Source organism: Electrona antarctica (assembly GCF_951216825.1).
Source record: "Electrona antarctica genome assembly, chromosome: 13".
Classification (NCBI taxonomy): Eukaryota; Metazoa; Chordata; class Actinopteri; order Myctophiformes; family Myctophidae; genus Electrona; species Electrona antarctica.
In genome coordinates, this window is record NC_136794.1 from 6,623,697 (window position 1) to 6,638,501 (window position 14,805).

The window sequence follows — 14,805 nt, forward strand, 5'->3', positions numbered from 1 at the left end:
AGGTATATTCAGTGATTCACTTAATTCAAATATCACTTATTTTTTCTTATTTTTTGGATAATCCTCCCTACTATAAAGTGTGATGACCATATAAGGAGTACCTCCCTGTCCCCAGTGAGCCCCTGGGGTCAAAAAACAGGATGAGAGGGGCCTTCCTCCAATCATGATCGAGTGGGGCGGGCATTGGTGCACGTGCTGTTGTTCTGTTGTACTTCCCCCACTGTAGAGAGTGTGCATGTGCACATCTTGTTACCGGGTGGACCGTTTTTTTTCTCCAAATCACCCAAATCACTGAATGCTCCTTTAAACTGGGCTACATGTGTGCATGTGTATGCCTCTGTCTGCAGGGTATACCCTCAAACCCTGCCAAGTAGCACTTGGGCTGTATTACAAAATCTACAGCAGCTACTATGCACACTGAAGGAACAATTGGCTTATCTCATGAGTCATTCCTTGTTTATTGTTCTGGTCACTGAACTAACATTTACGCATTGCAATGAAACGGCGCAGGTAAACAGGAGATCCAGCTACCCTACCCCGTTTGACATTTGTTCAAGACAAGTCATCTCGATTCTTGGAAGGAATTTACAAGGAAAATTTGTTTTAATTAAGTTTTGTTAGTTTTATTTAAGTTTAGGTCTAGTTTAGACGTGTCAAGGAACATGTTGTTTATGACTGGACTAATTTAGATTTTCATTGTCTTCATGATGCAGCCATTTAATTCAGTGAGACAAAATAGATCAGCATGATGGTCTGATATTATGTAGTTTTACCAATAGTTTCCAGCAACGTCTCGCAATAGAGAGCCCCCTCTCTCTGATCTCCGCCCCCTCGCCGTGTTGTGGGGCAAACTGAACCATAGCAGACTAAATATTGAACGGAAAACTAATGGAAAGACGAGGCGTGCGCTCAACATACGTACAAGTACAAGCTATTAGGAAGAGAGCTTTATCTCCGCAAAATCGGGGATATTATGAACACACGTCACTCGCACACAGAATGGAAAGATTTTGACAGCTACTGCCCCACTTTCTTTTTTTTTAAATATTTTTTATCCCACGATTTTTGTAACCCATTTTTCACCCCTGTGTCAATTATCTAATGTGATCCTGGGCTCTACACACCCTCCGCCAACCTAGTCCCCATATATGGGGGACATGGGGAGAGCAACGGACTTGAACTCATGCTTCCTTCATGCCTGAGTGTCCAAGTTGCTCCTTTACACCTGACAGGGGGGAGTTTCCCTGTTTGGACGTAGCGCGTGGAAAGGAGCACGTTATTCCAACCAGTTCCTTTCCCCTCCATCAGGCGCCCCGGCTAGCCAGGGGGAGGCAGTTTAGTTAACTGCCCCACTTTCAAGGCTACAACTGATGCGCAGCGCAGTAGCCTACCTTATTGAAGGAACGAACTATATAGGTCTACATGTAATTGCTTAGCAAAAACATCTGCAGAAATCTTTCATGCCCCATGTTTATTTTAGACCCGTGGTTTTTTAACTGTTAAATCTGTTCATTGAAAATCGCTGATCTGCAAGCTCACTATAGGTTGTAGATGGATTACAATTGTACTAATAGTGATATATAAATATATAAATAAAATCATGACATGACCAGCTAGCTAGACACCCAATTAAAATAGAAACCTCATAGATGATATAAATGTGTTTGTGGCTTAATGAAATGACCAGTGCTTGGCTGTTATGCATCCATCGAGTATCAGCACATTAGCTGATACTCGATTGTTCGCTAGAAAGTCCAGACAATAGAATCCTCCCTTCTAAAGTCCTTCTGTTATGGCACAAGTATGAACCGAGCAAATCTGCACCGTTAAAGTAGTGTAATAGCAATGGTAAAGTCACTGTTTAAGCTACAAGCTCATCATGTCACTCTAGCAAAGTGATTGATCTGTGTCTCTCCTAGGGTCCTACTTGAATGAATGAATGAAAAACTTTATTCCGAACATTATAACAAATTAGACAAAAGTCAAAGAATTAAAATAAGTTCAATATAGAACAAATAAAATAATATTCCAAAACAACAAAAAACCAAGCCTCACTGGCTGCAAGTATAATTATTATTATTATTTTTTTACTTTTATATATGTTCGGAAAGGAGTAGGGAGTAGTAAAAAACGTATATAACCCTACCCCTTAATAACTTAATTTCAGCGTCATCGCTTGACGTCAGTACATAAATACCAACATGGTATAAACAACAAGGATGCGGGCTGGAAGCGACAAATGTTTACGCCCCATTTTGTGATGTTTTGCTGGGCCCTATACAGCTTTAGATGACAGAGGTCTAATGTTTAAGAGTCCGTATTGAATTCTCCTACTTTGTCGTACTACCGCAGTGGTGGTGTCAATTTCTATTAGGTATTTTGAACTTCTCTTCTGTTTACTTTTAATTCAACTGATTTAAGTGATTGGGCCAAACTGTCTCTATGGGGCTTTGGGTGATTAACTGCTTTAATGGAGGCGCAGAGACAAATGCAACTCTGCCTGCAGGTCCCAGCTCTGGGTTGTTGTGAATCTGGTTTACTAATGAACTTAACCCATTTAGAACTGATAAATGAGACCAGGTTCTATATGTCTTCTAAATCACGACAGTTTCTGGAAGAACCCATGTTTCTATGTCAGTCGTTTCATGTCAAGGACCCCCAAACATATATGAAATTAGCCACGGTCCCCATCTGAAAATATGTTCCAGGGACCCCCCAGAAGCAAAGATTTGAGTTAAAAACCTTTGCTCTGAAAGAATATATATTCAAAGATTTGCGCCACATTTTCATGATTTTTCAAAAATAGCAGAGCTCGTAGTGCTATGAGCTTGTAGATCTGCTATTTTTCAATAGCTAAAGCATAACAATGCTTTTGGTTCCCGTCCAGAATAGGTTAACCATATTTATAGATAATAAGAGCTGCTCAAGTACAACCCAGTGTGGAGTGAATGCTACAGTCTCCCAGATTTTACCCAGAGAGTCTGGCAATTATTTACAGTATGAAGCCTGTGTCCTTTTCTGGACACCACCTCGACAGCCGGCAGTTGAATCAGATGACATACAGTACGGCTGTACTGTACATATGTCATCGCTGGTCTCATTTGGCAGGGGTCCAGGGGAAACTATGGAGTCCAACATTCTCTTTACATATCTCTGCTGTCAGGAGGAAACCACCTAACTCCAAAATGTTCATTTTTCAGGAAATGAAAAATAACTTTATATTTTTAAAACAAAGCAATACTGCCTCATCAAAGTTGGTGTTGTGACTTTATATATTGTCAATTACTTCCATGAGAGGGAGAGAGGTGGTGGAGTTGTTTTAGCAGACAGTTTGAGGGTCCAATGGAGTTAAGAGGTTTTGTCCAAAGCACTTTTTACTACTTTCCATTGGTTCAATATTTTCGAAACAACACACAGACTTAAAGGGTGTTCAATAGCACTGATTTATTCCAAAAAAATGGAATTATGAGGTTTCCTCCCGACAGCAACGATATGTACACCAACTTAACATAGATTTTAGTGACCTCCGATTGGCGTAACTGGGAGTCATACTACCAATGTTAATAATAGTATTACCATATGCTTATCCTTTTACGCAGTAGTTTTACATTTGATTCAGAGTCGCCCACTCTGGCCCCAGGAATACATTTAACCGGTGTTGCTAGATAAATAGAGCTGCCAGTTGTATTCTCAGTGGGTGTGTCACTGACTGTAGTCTAGAGTCTAGACTGGGCTTTCACCAGTCAGTCAGTCAGCGGGCTCAGGATAGAAGCACTGAAGAAAAGGAAAAGCAAAACGGATGAAGAGTGAAGACTAGTCCATTGTTTTGTTTTTCAATAATGAAGAGTTGAGACAAAGAAGTCCATAATTTCTTCTGAACCCTCCCCCATCTGTCCTAACCCTTTATCCATAATTATTATGGACGTGGTTCTTACTCATTTTTTAAAACAAGAATTTGGAATTTGGAGGCAAAATTATATTTTTCTTTCAGTAGGATTCATCCTTGCAATCTGCCAATTACATTTTGAGATATCTTGTATGCAAATGAGCGCCATGGGGTCACTAAAATCATTAGGGGTCATCTTCCGGAGGTGATAGACAGCAAATTCAATGGCAATCAACCTGTAGTTTAATTACCAGATGTCTTGTTAGGGACCAAAGTGTTGGACGAGCGGACAGACAACACAAACCAACATAACCGTCGTAGAGCCCTGCTGCTAGCTGCGCTAAACATTATCGGAAGGTACAATAGACATACAACACAAAACAAATCATCTGACCATACATTAGTGTTCAGCGGCTAAATATATTTAGCCAAGAGACAATATTTTTTTTTTTCAACAATGTATTTATTTTCCTTTTTCCACACAAATGACTATACAAAATATACAAAGAAACAACAATGAACATTACAAGACAATTACTGATATAAAGAAAGCAAAACAACAATAACCAAAAAAAGACAAAACAACAGCATTACTCATACAAAGAAAACAAAACAATGACCCAAAAAAAAATTACAACAGCACTACTCCTCTTCAGCTCCATCCATTAAATGTGACAAATTATTGTTCTTAATATACCTTATAAAACGGCCCCACACCTCCAAGAGACAATATATTTAGCCAAGAACCCATGGTTTTGAATTGTCATCGACTGGCTGTCCGGAGTGCCCTTGTTGATATCTCAGGGGAGTCCAGATGAGATATAACCACTGTGATCTCATCTGATAATCACCATGGTAACCCTATGTAATGTGGTTTCTGTGTTCTCTGGAGCTGCTCCCTTCGGGCTTGGGGGAACTGTGTCTATAGTTCTGGGTCTATCATGTCACAGAAATCAAATGTTTCTGTCATTTTCTCCCTCTTCTCTCTTTTGTCTGGTGGTTTATGTCTTTCTTGCTTATACTACTGGCTGCTAGTGTTCTACTCCCGGCTCAGAGCGAAGGTGGGGCTACCTCAATGTCCCCGGCGACTCGGACGCTGAGACTGTAAGTCTCACCCTTTTCTGTGTGTGCGTTCAGCATGGCATCATAGCACATTATAAGCCTAATGAATACTTTCTCATGTTACCGCTTGAAAATCACTTGAAAATATTGCATGTTTGGCCAGTAACACAGTCCTACAACAAAGTATAATTGAGGGTAACCGGAAGAGTGGGCACCTCAATTTTAAATTGGCTCTATTTTACCAAAATTTTCAGTAATGTAAAGTAGACCATGCTCCAACATTTGACAATAAGGCCTAATATTTCTACAAATGAATAGCCAGTCATTTTGGGCGTGAACAAAATGTTGATGGGTAAATTTAGGTTGGAAGAACAAATATTCTACTGTGCATGAACCTTGTGGCTTGTGCATGCTACATGAAATCCTGTGTGCGTGCGTGCGTGCGTGCGTGCGTGCGTGCGTTTGTGCGTGCGTGCGTGCGTGCGTGCGACACACTGTTTGTAATGGATGAGCTGCTGAATCTCTTTCCTTTAATACTAAGCTCCTTAAAGTGGCCATTCATCACTTCATCTCTCTCCAGGAAACAAATAAGGTAGACGTGAAGACAAGAAGCTTTGCTCTTATGACACCAAATCTATTTTGACAGAGGCCTTTAGTTCTCTCCAGAAGGGATTAGTATCACCAGGGCGGGTCCTGTAATTGGATTTTTTTTTATTACTAAACTCCACGAATTCAATCATGTCAGACCATTATCAGCAATTCTACCCGAACCTACCTCATGCAGTGTAAGAAAGTGCAAGTTATTCAGATTTGATTATATCTACTGTAGATTGTGGCATTAAAAAAAGATTTTCTTACAAACATAGAAACAAACACACATCATACAAACACACATCATACAAACCTTACGTCTCTGGAGAGAGCCTGTCTTTATTTTAGTTTCATGGTCTCATTTGTAATGTTTTGTGTTCCCTTGCTGGCATTTCCCTTCTGGACTAACCACTTCCTTCATCTCCCTTAGTATAACTTCCTATAAATTCATTGTCTCCACCAGTCCGAAGGCATGGGAGAGATATGGGAGAGTATGTTTTGCACTCCGTCCGTGTATGTGTCCGTCTGTCCGTCTGTTACCATCTAATCCCCCTGCACCGTTAACCCGGTTGATGCCAAATTTTGCACACACACTCCCTGGATGCCAACGACGAACCTCTGCCCCGAATTTTCCAGAACGGCCTGTTATAGCGCCACCAGGAGGCCGACTTTTGAAAAACACATTTTTTATATTACTCCTCCAGATTCTGTCCAAAATTTCAGCAAATCGTTACACACTATCTCTATAGTCATGTGTTCAAGACGGATCTGTCCGATATTTCATATTCCATCATAATTGGCTAACATTGGCTTTCAAAGTTTGCAGGATTGGCCCGTTTTGAACAAAGAGCATCAAATCATGAACGCAGCGTGCAATTTACGTGAAATCTTTCACAGACATAGGCTGAGATAGGCTAAATCCCACCCTTTTCACATTGGCCTATTATAGCACCACCAACAAGTGGATTTTTGCTAAACACATTTTTGGAACAAAATGCCGCAAATCATCCAATTGCCATCCAAGGCATAAGAAGAAATGGCACCCGTTTCACATTGGCTTATTATAGCACCACCAGGAGGCCACAACCTGACCTGCCCTGGTGGAGACCTGTGCCCCGAGGGGCACTTTATCTAGTTGTATTTTTTTTTCTTTTGATTCCTTTCTTTTGTTCTGTTTCATATGTTAAGATCCTGTGTGCCCTGCCTCCTCCTCTCCCCCCTCTCTCTCTCCGCCTCACAGAGCAGTATAAACAGCATGATGAGCATGTACAGTGAGACTGGTGACTATGGCAACGCCAGGGTAAGCGGTGAGATACTGTTGAATATCAGCTACAGCTACAAAACTGGTGCCCTCAATGTGATGGTGAAAGAGTGTCGCAACTTGGCTACAGGGGACGAGAGGAAGCAGCGCACAGATGCGTAAGACCGCGCACGCACACACACACACACACACACATGCACTCTCTCTCTCTCACACACATACACACACACACACACACACACACACACACACACACACACACACGTAGATAAATTAAATTTAACCATACTGTACCTGGGTAATAGATCTCCTATTGCTTCTGTGTAACTGCCTTGCGGCTACGGAGGCATGTGCCCAGAGTGCTGGGGGGGGACGAGGATGACCAGAGTTCCATCTGCTCTGTTAGGCATCTGCTCTGTTATGCATCTGCTCTGTTATGCATCTGCTCTGTTATGCATGTCTCTTGCATTGTAGCTATGTCAAGAGTTACCTGCTACCTGACAAGTCTCGCCAGAGCAAGAGGAAGACCGGCATCAAAGCCAACACCACAAACCCTATCTTCAATGAGAATATGAGGGTGAGGGGCCTAAAAAGACTCAATAAGCATGGCCATTGTTGGCCATATAATTGAAATTAGACATTTTTTGAAAATAAACAAAAACATTAACTAAAGATACACTCAGTCTTGTTACTAAACACTCTTTCTTGTTCTCTAGTATGTGATTAGCCACTCACAGCTTGAGACGCGAACCCTACAACTCTCTGTGTGGCATCATGACCGCTTTGGCCACAACAGCTTCCTGGGGGAGGTGGAGTTGACGTTTGACTCCTGGGAGTTTGATTCCCAGATAGAGGAATGGTACTCTCTAATGCCCAAGGTACGAACAGGCACTACCATACACAAGCAAGCATGTGTGCATTCCGCACACACGCGCACACACACACGCACGCACGCACGCACGCACGCACGCGCGCACACGCGCACGCACGCACGCACGCATGCACGCACACACGCACGCACGCACGCACGCACACACACACACACACACACACACACACACAGTTTAAATCTTATATAATTAAAGTGACTTTTCTGCAGGCAGAGAGCTGTATGGACTATACTGTACAGTATAAAGGGGAACTGACCCTCGTTTTGAAGTATATACCTGCTGAGAAGAACTTAATGCTGCCAGTGGACCAAGTGCAAGGTAAATCTAATTTATAAATGATGTCATGTGCAGAACCTTGTATGTTTTTGAGGGGCGCTATAGCTAGCATTTGGCTTTTGAAATGATGTCTATGGACTTTTCATGTTTGTTTAGGAGGGGAGGGGCGGAGGGGGGGTGGCTCTGATCGGTGAACCAATATTTCTCCAGCACTTTTCATACGCGCCCGCCCCTCTAGACCAGAAAGCATGCTGGCTGGACCAGGCTAAATTCCCATTGACAATGAATGGAGAATTTACATGTGTCTGAGCAAAGATAAGAGCGCCCCTCACTTTTTTTTAGGGGCCCTCTTACATCCAGCTTTTGGTTACCGTCTACAAACTTTGTCTTAAACAAACATTAAATTCCCATTGACAATGAATGGAGAATTTTACGTCATAGATGATAAGACCGCCCCTCACTTCACACAGGCGTGATATTTTTTTTTTTTTACAATGGTACAGGAGGACCTACCAAAAAAAGGGGTGGGATCCGATCCTTTTAAGAATCACCTCTGCAGCATTTCTGCCTTGCAGCAAACCTCTTTGTTTAAAGAAATGTGCACCTGAGGATGCGACTACTACTGTGCCTTAATTAAAGTACCCAGTACACGGGTACAAAGTAAGTGTGCGTGCAATGACTCATGCTTTCATTTTCTGGTGTTCCACTTTATTTTTCCCCCCCTTCCACAGTAAAGAAGGGGTTCCTGAAAGGTAAAAAGACCAGCAGCTTCACGCCCCCTAAAGGGGGCATGGTTGAGCTACTGGTGAAAGAGGCCAAGAATCTAACTGCAGTCAAATCTGGAGGCACTTCCGATCCTTTTGTCAAAGGGTGAGTTGCTTTATTTTTGTATTTATTTTTATTCTGATGTCCTTCACAACATGCAACAAACGCTTGCCTGCATAATCAATGGATAGCATACAGCTTCTGCCCACGTGAAATACAGTATGTGCCCTCCCCTCCCTGTCAAGGTACCTGCTCCCGGACAGCAGCAAGACAACAAAGCACAAGACGGCAGTGGAACGACGGACTGTGAACCCAGAGTGGAACCACACCTTTACTTACTGCGGCCTTCAGCCAGGAGATTTGAACAATGTGTGTCTGGAGCTCACCGTCTGGGACAAGGAGGCCCTGGCCAGCAATATCTTCCTGGGTGGAGTGAGGTTGGGGGCCGGCACAGGTGTGTATGCTTGTGGGTAATTGCCATGCTAGTGTAGTATCAATAATTAAATGTATTTGTGTGTGTGTTCATCAACTGGTGTGATATTATGCACAATAAACCCTGCTAATGTAGCTTGCCGTGGGTTCAGTAGTAGTGAGAAAGTAATAAGAAAGTTCCTTGTAGGCAGTCTAGTGTGGAAAAGGTATTAATAAAGCAAAAACAAATGGCCTGTGCATTCCCTGTGTCCCTCCAGGCATTAGCTATGGGAATGAAGTGCATTGGATGGACTCACTTGGGGAGGAACAACGGGTGTGGCAACGTATGATTGAAAACCCAGAGGTCCCTCAGGAGTGTACCCTGATGCTGAGGTCCAGCATGCACAAGCGCGACACATGAGCTGCGTGGACACATGGAGAGAAAAGAAGAGAGGGCAAGGAGAGACAGAAAACCGAGGTGGAGGGGTGGATGGCGAGCAGAGCACAAACGGAGTGAAACACACAAAGTTACTGAAAGATATGATGAGAAGGACTAAATCAAATCAATCAGTGGCTGACGGAGTTCCATGTTCTATTCTGCAATACGGAGAGGATGACATGCCCCTACTTCCTGCCCTCTGAGCCACCATGTAGAGAACCCTTCTCCTTTATAGAACAACCAATCATGCCTTACATACTCCCCATATTCCTCTCTACCCTAGAAAGTATCTACCCATGACCGCAAGCACTGCTACTACCGCTGTATTGTGTATATTACTTTTCATGTATTGTATGTAACCTGATTTACTAAATAAGCACACGGTTTGACTCCTTGTTGTGTGTCCGATATGTCTCCTGTGGTTTCTGTACACCAGTCATTTCTTCTGCTTGTGGTGACAAGTGACAGAGACCATTCGCAAAGGTGTTAAAGAGTTTGATCACTGCATGCAGAGACTTGTATACATTCCATTTTAGCCTACAGACAACCAAATTGTGTACCGAAGCGCATAATGAAGCACACATTGAGATCTGTCACACCAAAAATGGCACAAAGTTAAAAGACTACATATAGGCTACTGTAGTAGAGATATATATATATGCTCAATTTACCAAACACTGTATCAGTGAGATCATGAAATCTGTTTCACGTTCCAAGGAAATAAGAGGTATAGCAGACCCAAAGCCAGATCAAGCCCTGATTATATCAATACAATGATATCCACTCTGTCCAAGCATAAGTGTATGTGTGAGTAACAGGTGTGTGTCTGGTGTGTTGTAGCATGAGTCACTGCGGAGGCAAGACCCCCGCCTCCAGGAGAGCATAATCACTGACTGTCGCCCCATCTCTGTTACCCAGAGGCTGTGTTCTCCATTCCAACAGAGTCCCATAATGAATCATCTAGTTCAGGAAAATGTGTGTGTCAACTGGCTGTGCTGTCATTCACGGAGGCCAGCTCTGCCCCGCATTGTCCTTGTGAAATCCTACGCTAGTCTAAATTCTCTGAGAAAAAACAAGTATATAATCGTACGTATACAATAATAGCAAGAATACATGACATCCTCCACCGTATAGTATACCGTAGATAGATGAGAGACCAGTGCAATACCTGACTATAGTGAGGAAACTCTAGACTCTAGGCATGTACTACTGTATATCTGTTTGTTGTGTCTGCAGAAATGGGTCTGTATATCATGGCGTCAAATTCACTGTAATAAAACTTATTTTGTCTCAAATGTGTTACAGGAATATTTTGAAATAAAAGCATCTTTCCACAGATTGCCTCCTCCTGTTCTTATAGACAGATACAATAGATCAGGGCTACTCAATTTAAGATGGCTCAGGGGCCACCGGGCCACTGAGCAAAATTCCAAGGGCCGCAAGCTAAAAATGACAGTATTCTTTTGAAACGTTTACAATTTTATTTTGTAACATACACGTACACGACTAGTCTAACTACACTAAAAACATTGTATTAATGATGAAGTTACAAAATGAGGCTACAGTATATTCATATGTGAAGAGAACATAATAATGAACATAATCACAGGACAGGTGAATAATATTACACTCAATCTTTGTTGGGATATTCATGTTTGATAGTATAGTTCAGTGGTTCCCAAACTTTTTCATGTCAAGGACCCCCAAATCGACACTTTGAAAAGATGCCAGGGACCCCCATGAGAGATAACTTTTACAGCTCTAGCAGTGATTCTCAACCATTTTAATTTCAAGGACCCCCCAGTTTTAACTGAATTATGCTACAGTCCCCTGTATCAGTCGTTGAGTGTGGCTGATCATGGGTTGGTGTGTTCCTTCCATCACCTCCAGAGAGTGGATTCATTTGTCACATGGTACATCCATACAGCTGAGGGGAATGTGACGGCAGTGACGCCATGGCTGCTGCCTCCTTCTCACCTGCCTCTGACCTCCCCATGGATGTATGGTCCTCCTGGTCAGCTCAATCAGCAGGACCCGAACACACACGCGCACGCGCATTCATTTTCTTCCAGTTTATTATACTCGTAGTCAGATCGTCTTGGTACAGAGCGCCCCCTTGTGACTAGACAATATGTTCTTCTATGATGACACCAGATTTAATCTCAGAGATCAAATTATGAATGAATGAATTTCTTATGTACCACTCCCTGTACAAGAGGTGGCCAGTGTTCAGATGGCAGATGTTTCTGTCGTTTTAGCCTGTATAGTTAGGTTGTTGTTAGGCATTTTAGATAACATTTAACTTTAAACCTTGACGTTGAACTCTCATTAACAGTGCTGGTCTCCCGTCTTTATAGTGTGAGAGATCCTTGGTTTGATTCCACTCAGTGGTGGAAAAAATAGTAAATACTCAATTTCGTTTAATGAGTTTAGTTAAAGGATCAAAAATGCAATTATGGAATCAATGTAGAAAGAAACACTCTGTTACAGGTGTAGCCTCGGCTGGGAGGCGAACCCGGGACCCCGTGTTAACAAGGCGCATCCGTTACCAGTCGACTAAAGAGACCAGGCCTAGACAGATTTATTTCATTGTCAGGTTCACAAATACAATAAATGTAATATTAAATTATGTTTACATGTGATTTCTTTAATTGACCTATTGAACCAGGTAATCATCATCAGTACAAAATATTATAGAATGTTTATAAAAGTACATTGTTGTTGTTTTTGACCATGCTTGCGGACGTCCATACGACGATATACAAAGCCCAAGTCGGACCTGATTTATTTGTTCATTCCCTCGATTCCCTCACTGTAAATCCCTTAATTTTCACAAAAGCACCAGCGGCGTGAGCGGGATGTCCATACGCCGTTGATACGCTGTCCAAGAGAAGGACGGCGTATCAACGTCGTATGCACGGCGTGTCGGCGTAGTTCATTTTCAGTTCACTTTTCAACCGTCTAGTCTGTCTGAAATCTCTAAAAACAGTCCGACGGCGTGAGCGGACGTCGATACGCCGTTGATACGCCGTCCAGAGAGAGGTCGGCGTGACAACGTCGTATGCACGGCGTGTCGGCGTAGTTCACTTTCAAGTTTTGTACTTTCAGCTTTCAGAGGTCTGACTTGGACGACGTATAACATTAACGTCGTATGTACGACGGAGTGTCGCCAGTTCACTTTCAACTCCTTTTGCTATGATTGATTATTTTATTTTTGTGTCCAGCACACAAAGTGCCCAACCACCATTTAATCATAATTAATTGAATTAGACTTTAGAGTGGGCTGACTTGGACGTTGTATGGAGGTTGTGAGAAAACATCTTTGTGCAATGATTAATTAATCGGCTTACTCTGCTCAGTGTTTATTCGGCTCATGCACTTTACTAGAAATATATATATTTTGGGGAAGTCAAAGTAGGCTACTTCAGAATTGAACAAGGAAATGTGGGACTTGAACACGGAACCTTTGGGTTGAGCGCCTGATCAACAGACCAGTACACCATCTCTTAGTCTCAGTCCCTCTGTAATCTGCACTTTATTGTATTGTTGAAGCGTTCTTTTGTATTTTAGCAGTTAAATTAGGTAAAGTTAAAGCAATGAACTGTAAAAGGTCTGGGATTTGAACATGAAATATCTGTGCTGAGAGTCTGATCATTAGTCAACTGCACCGTCATTCAGTCCTTCTGCAAATGTCTCAAACTGTTGAAGCATTCTTATGTATGTTTTATGTTAGCCTTCAGTTAGTAAAGGGAAATTGAAACACTCCAGCATTGAAGGGACTAGGATTTGAACATGGAATCTCTATGCTGAGAGTCTGACCATTAGACCACTATACCATATATCTGATGTTTTTTAGTACTCTAGAAGCATGGTACTGTATGTTCACCTACGGTTAGTAAAGTTGAAATGGGCCTAATTTAGCATTTAAAGCTTTTTTTTTTAGCTTTTTAAAAATGTATTTCTTTATAAAGCTTTAGCATTTAAAACTTTACTGTTCTACCCCGCATTTGTCTTGTTCAAAACAATGAAAATAACGAATTATATTTGTATTGGTATGAACACGACAGGCCACTGCAATAGATCAAAGAATAGCAAAACTTAAATAATATAATCTCTCTCCATTGCGTTTTGTTTCCATGGTTATTTTCTTTGGGAGGGTGGGGGTCCTTAGTCTTCTGAAGAAATTGAAGAAACTGGTTTAACAGTAGCATAAATCTTCACAGTTGCTGGTGTCTACAATCAGCTTGTCATCTTGAGTACCTGATGAAAGTTGCCCCAGGGCAGTATAGCTCTTACAGTCATCTGCAGAACAAAGAAAAATGAGCCATGTGCTCCTGACGGTCTTAATTACCACTACAATGACGTGAGGGCTGAATTGTGTGGCTGGTGGCTGAATTGTGTTGACTGCACTGGAGAAAGAAGCAACACAAGAGCATCATCAAAGCTTTATTCTATTGAGTGAACTGTAGCAGGTGCCTGTACACAGTGCACTGCCTATACTGGTGGCTGTCAATGCACAATCCTCTCTATCATTCCAGTGACAGACACAGCACAGGCAGTGAAGTACTCAGCCCCAGTACTTGAGTCACAGTATAGATAGCCTACTAGTACTACTAACTAGTATTAGCAAAAGTAAGTACTAACACTAGTAATAGTCGATAGCACCAAAAAGCTCCTTGCAGTCTTGTTTCCATTCAGGTCCCGAAGTACAATATTTTACTTTAAAATGTGATTATCATAAGTGTCCATAAATAGGCCTACAAATACCTTGAGTATTTAGGCCTACTCAAATGTAGAACTCAAATAAATGTACTCGATTACTGTCCACCACTGCAGACAGGTGTTAATGTTAGAGAATGAAAATCATTGGGCTTCAAGAGTCATTCTTTTACAGAGCAGTGGGATATAGAGCGTCGCAGTCCCGCCTCCTACCCTGGACCAGGAAATGAAACCCAATGCATTTTCTTAAAGTATTTATTTAAAGACGGTTACGCCGCGGACAAAGCCAACTCGAGTCGTGACAACTCATGACAACACAAACAATATTTTGGACCAAACAAATAATTACAAAGCAGAAAAACAACAAAAAAAGTGTTGTAACCTGCCGTTTTTTTCTTCTTTCTAATTATTTGTTTGGTCCAAAATATTGTTTGTGTTGTCATGAGTTGTCACGACTCGAGTTGTCTTTGTCCGCGGCGTAACCGTCTTTAAATAAATACTTTAA

The 14,805-nt window shown here is 41.9% G+C and overlaps 1 protein-coding gene across 1 annotated transcript in view; it reads left to right on the forward strand.

Annotated features, from left to right (window-relative positions):
• Positions 1-10,908, forward strand: part of sytl5 (synaptotagmin-like 5) — a 52,066-nt gene extending 41,158 nt beyond the window's left edge. The window contains exons 11-17 of the mRNA XM_079518019.1: positions 6,780-6,958; positions 7,275-7,377; positions 7,517-7,678; positions 7,900-8,008; positions 8,698-8,836; positions 8,977-9,185; positions 9,421-10,908. Coding sequence (XP_079374145.1) covers positions 6,780-6,958; positions 7,275-7,377; positions 7,517-7,678; positions 7,900-8,008; positions 8,698-8,836; positions 8,977-9,185; positions 9,421-9,563 — 1,044 coding nt within the window. The 3' untranslated portion in view covers positions 9,564-10,908. The remainder of the gene's footprint in view (positions 1-6,779; positions 6,959-7,274; positions 7,378-7,516; positions 7,679-7,899; positions 8,009-8,697; positions 8,837-8,976; positions 9,186-9,420) is intronic.
• Positions 10,909-14,805: the final 3,897 nt, after the last annotated feature.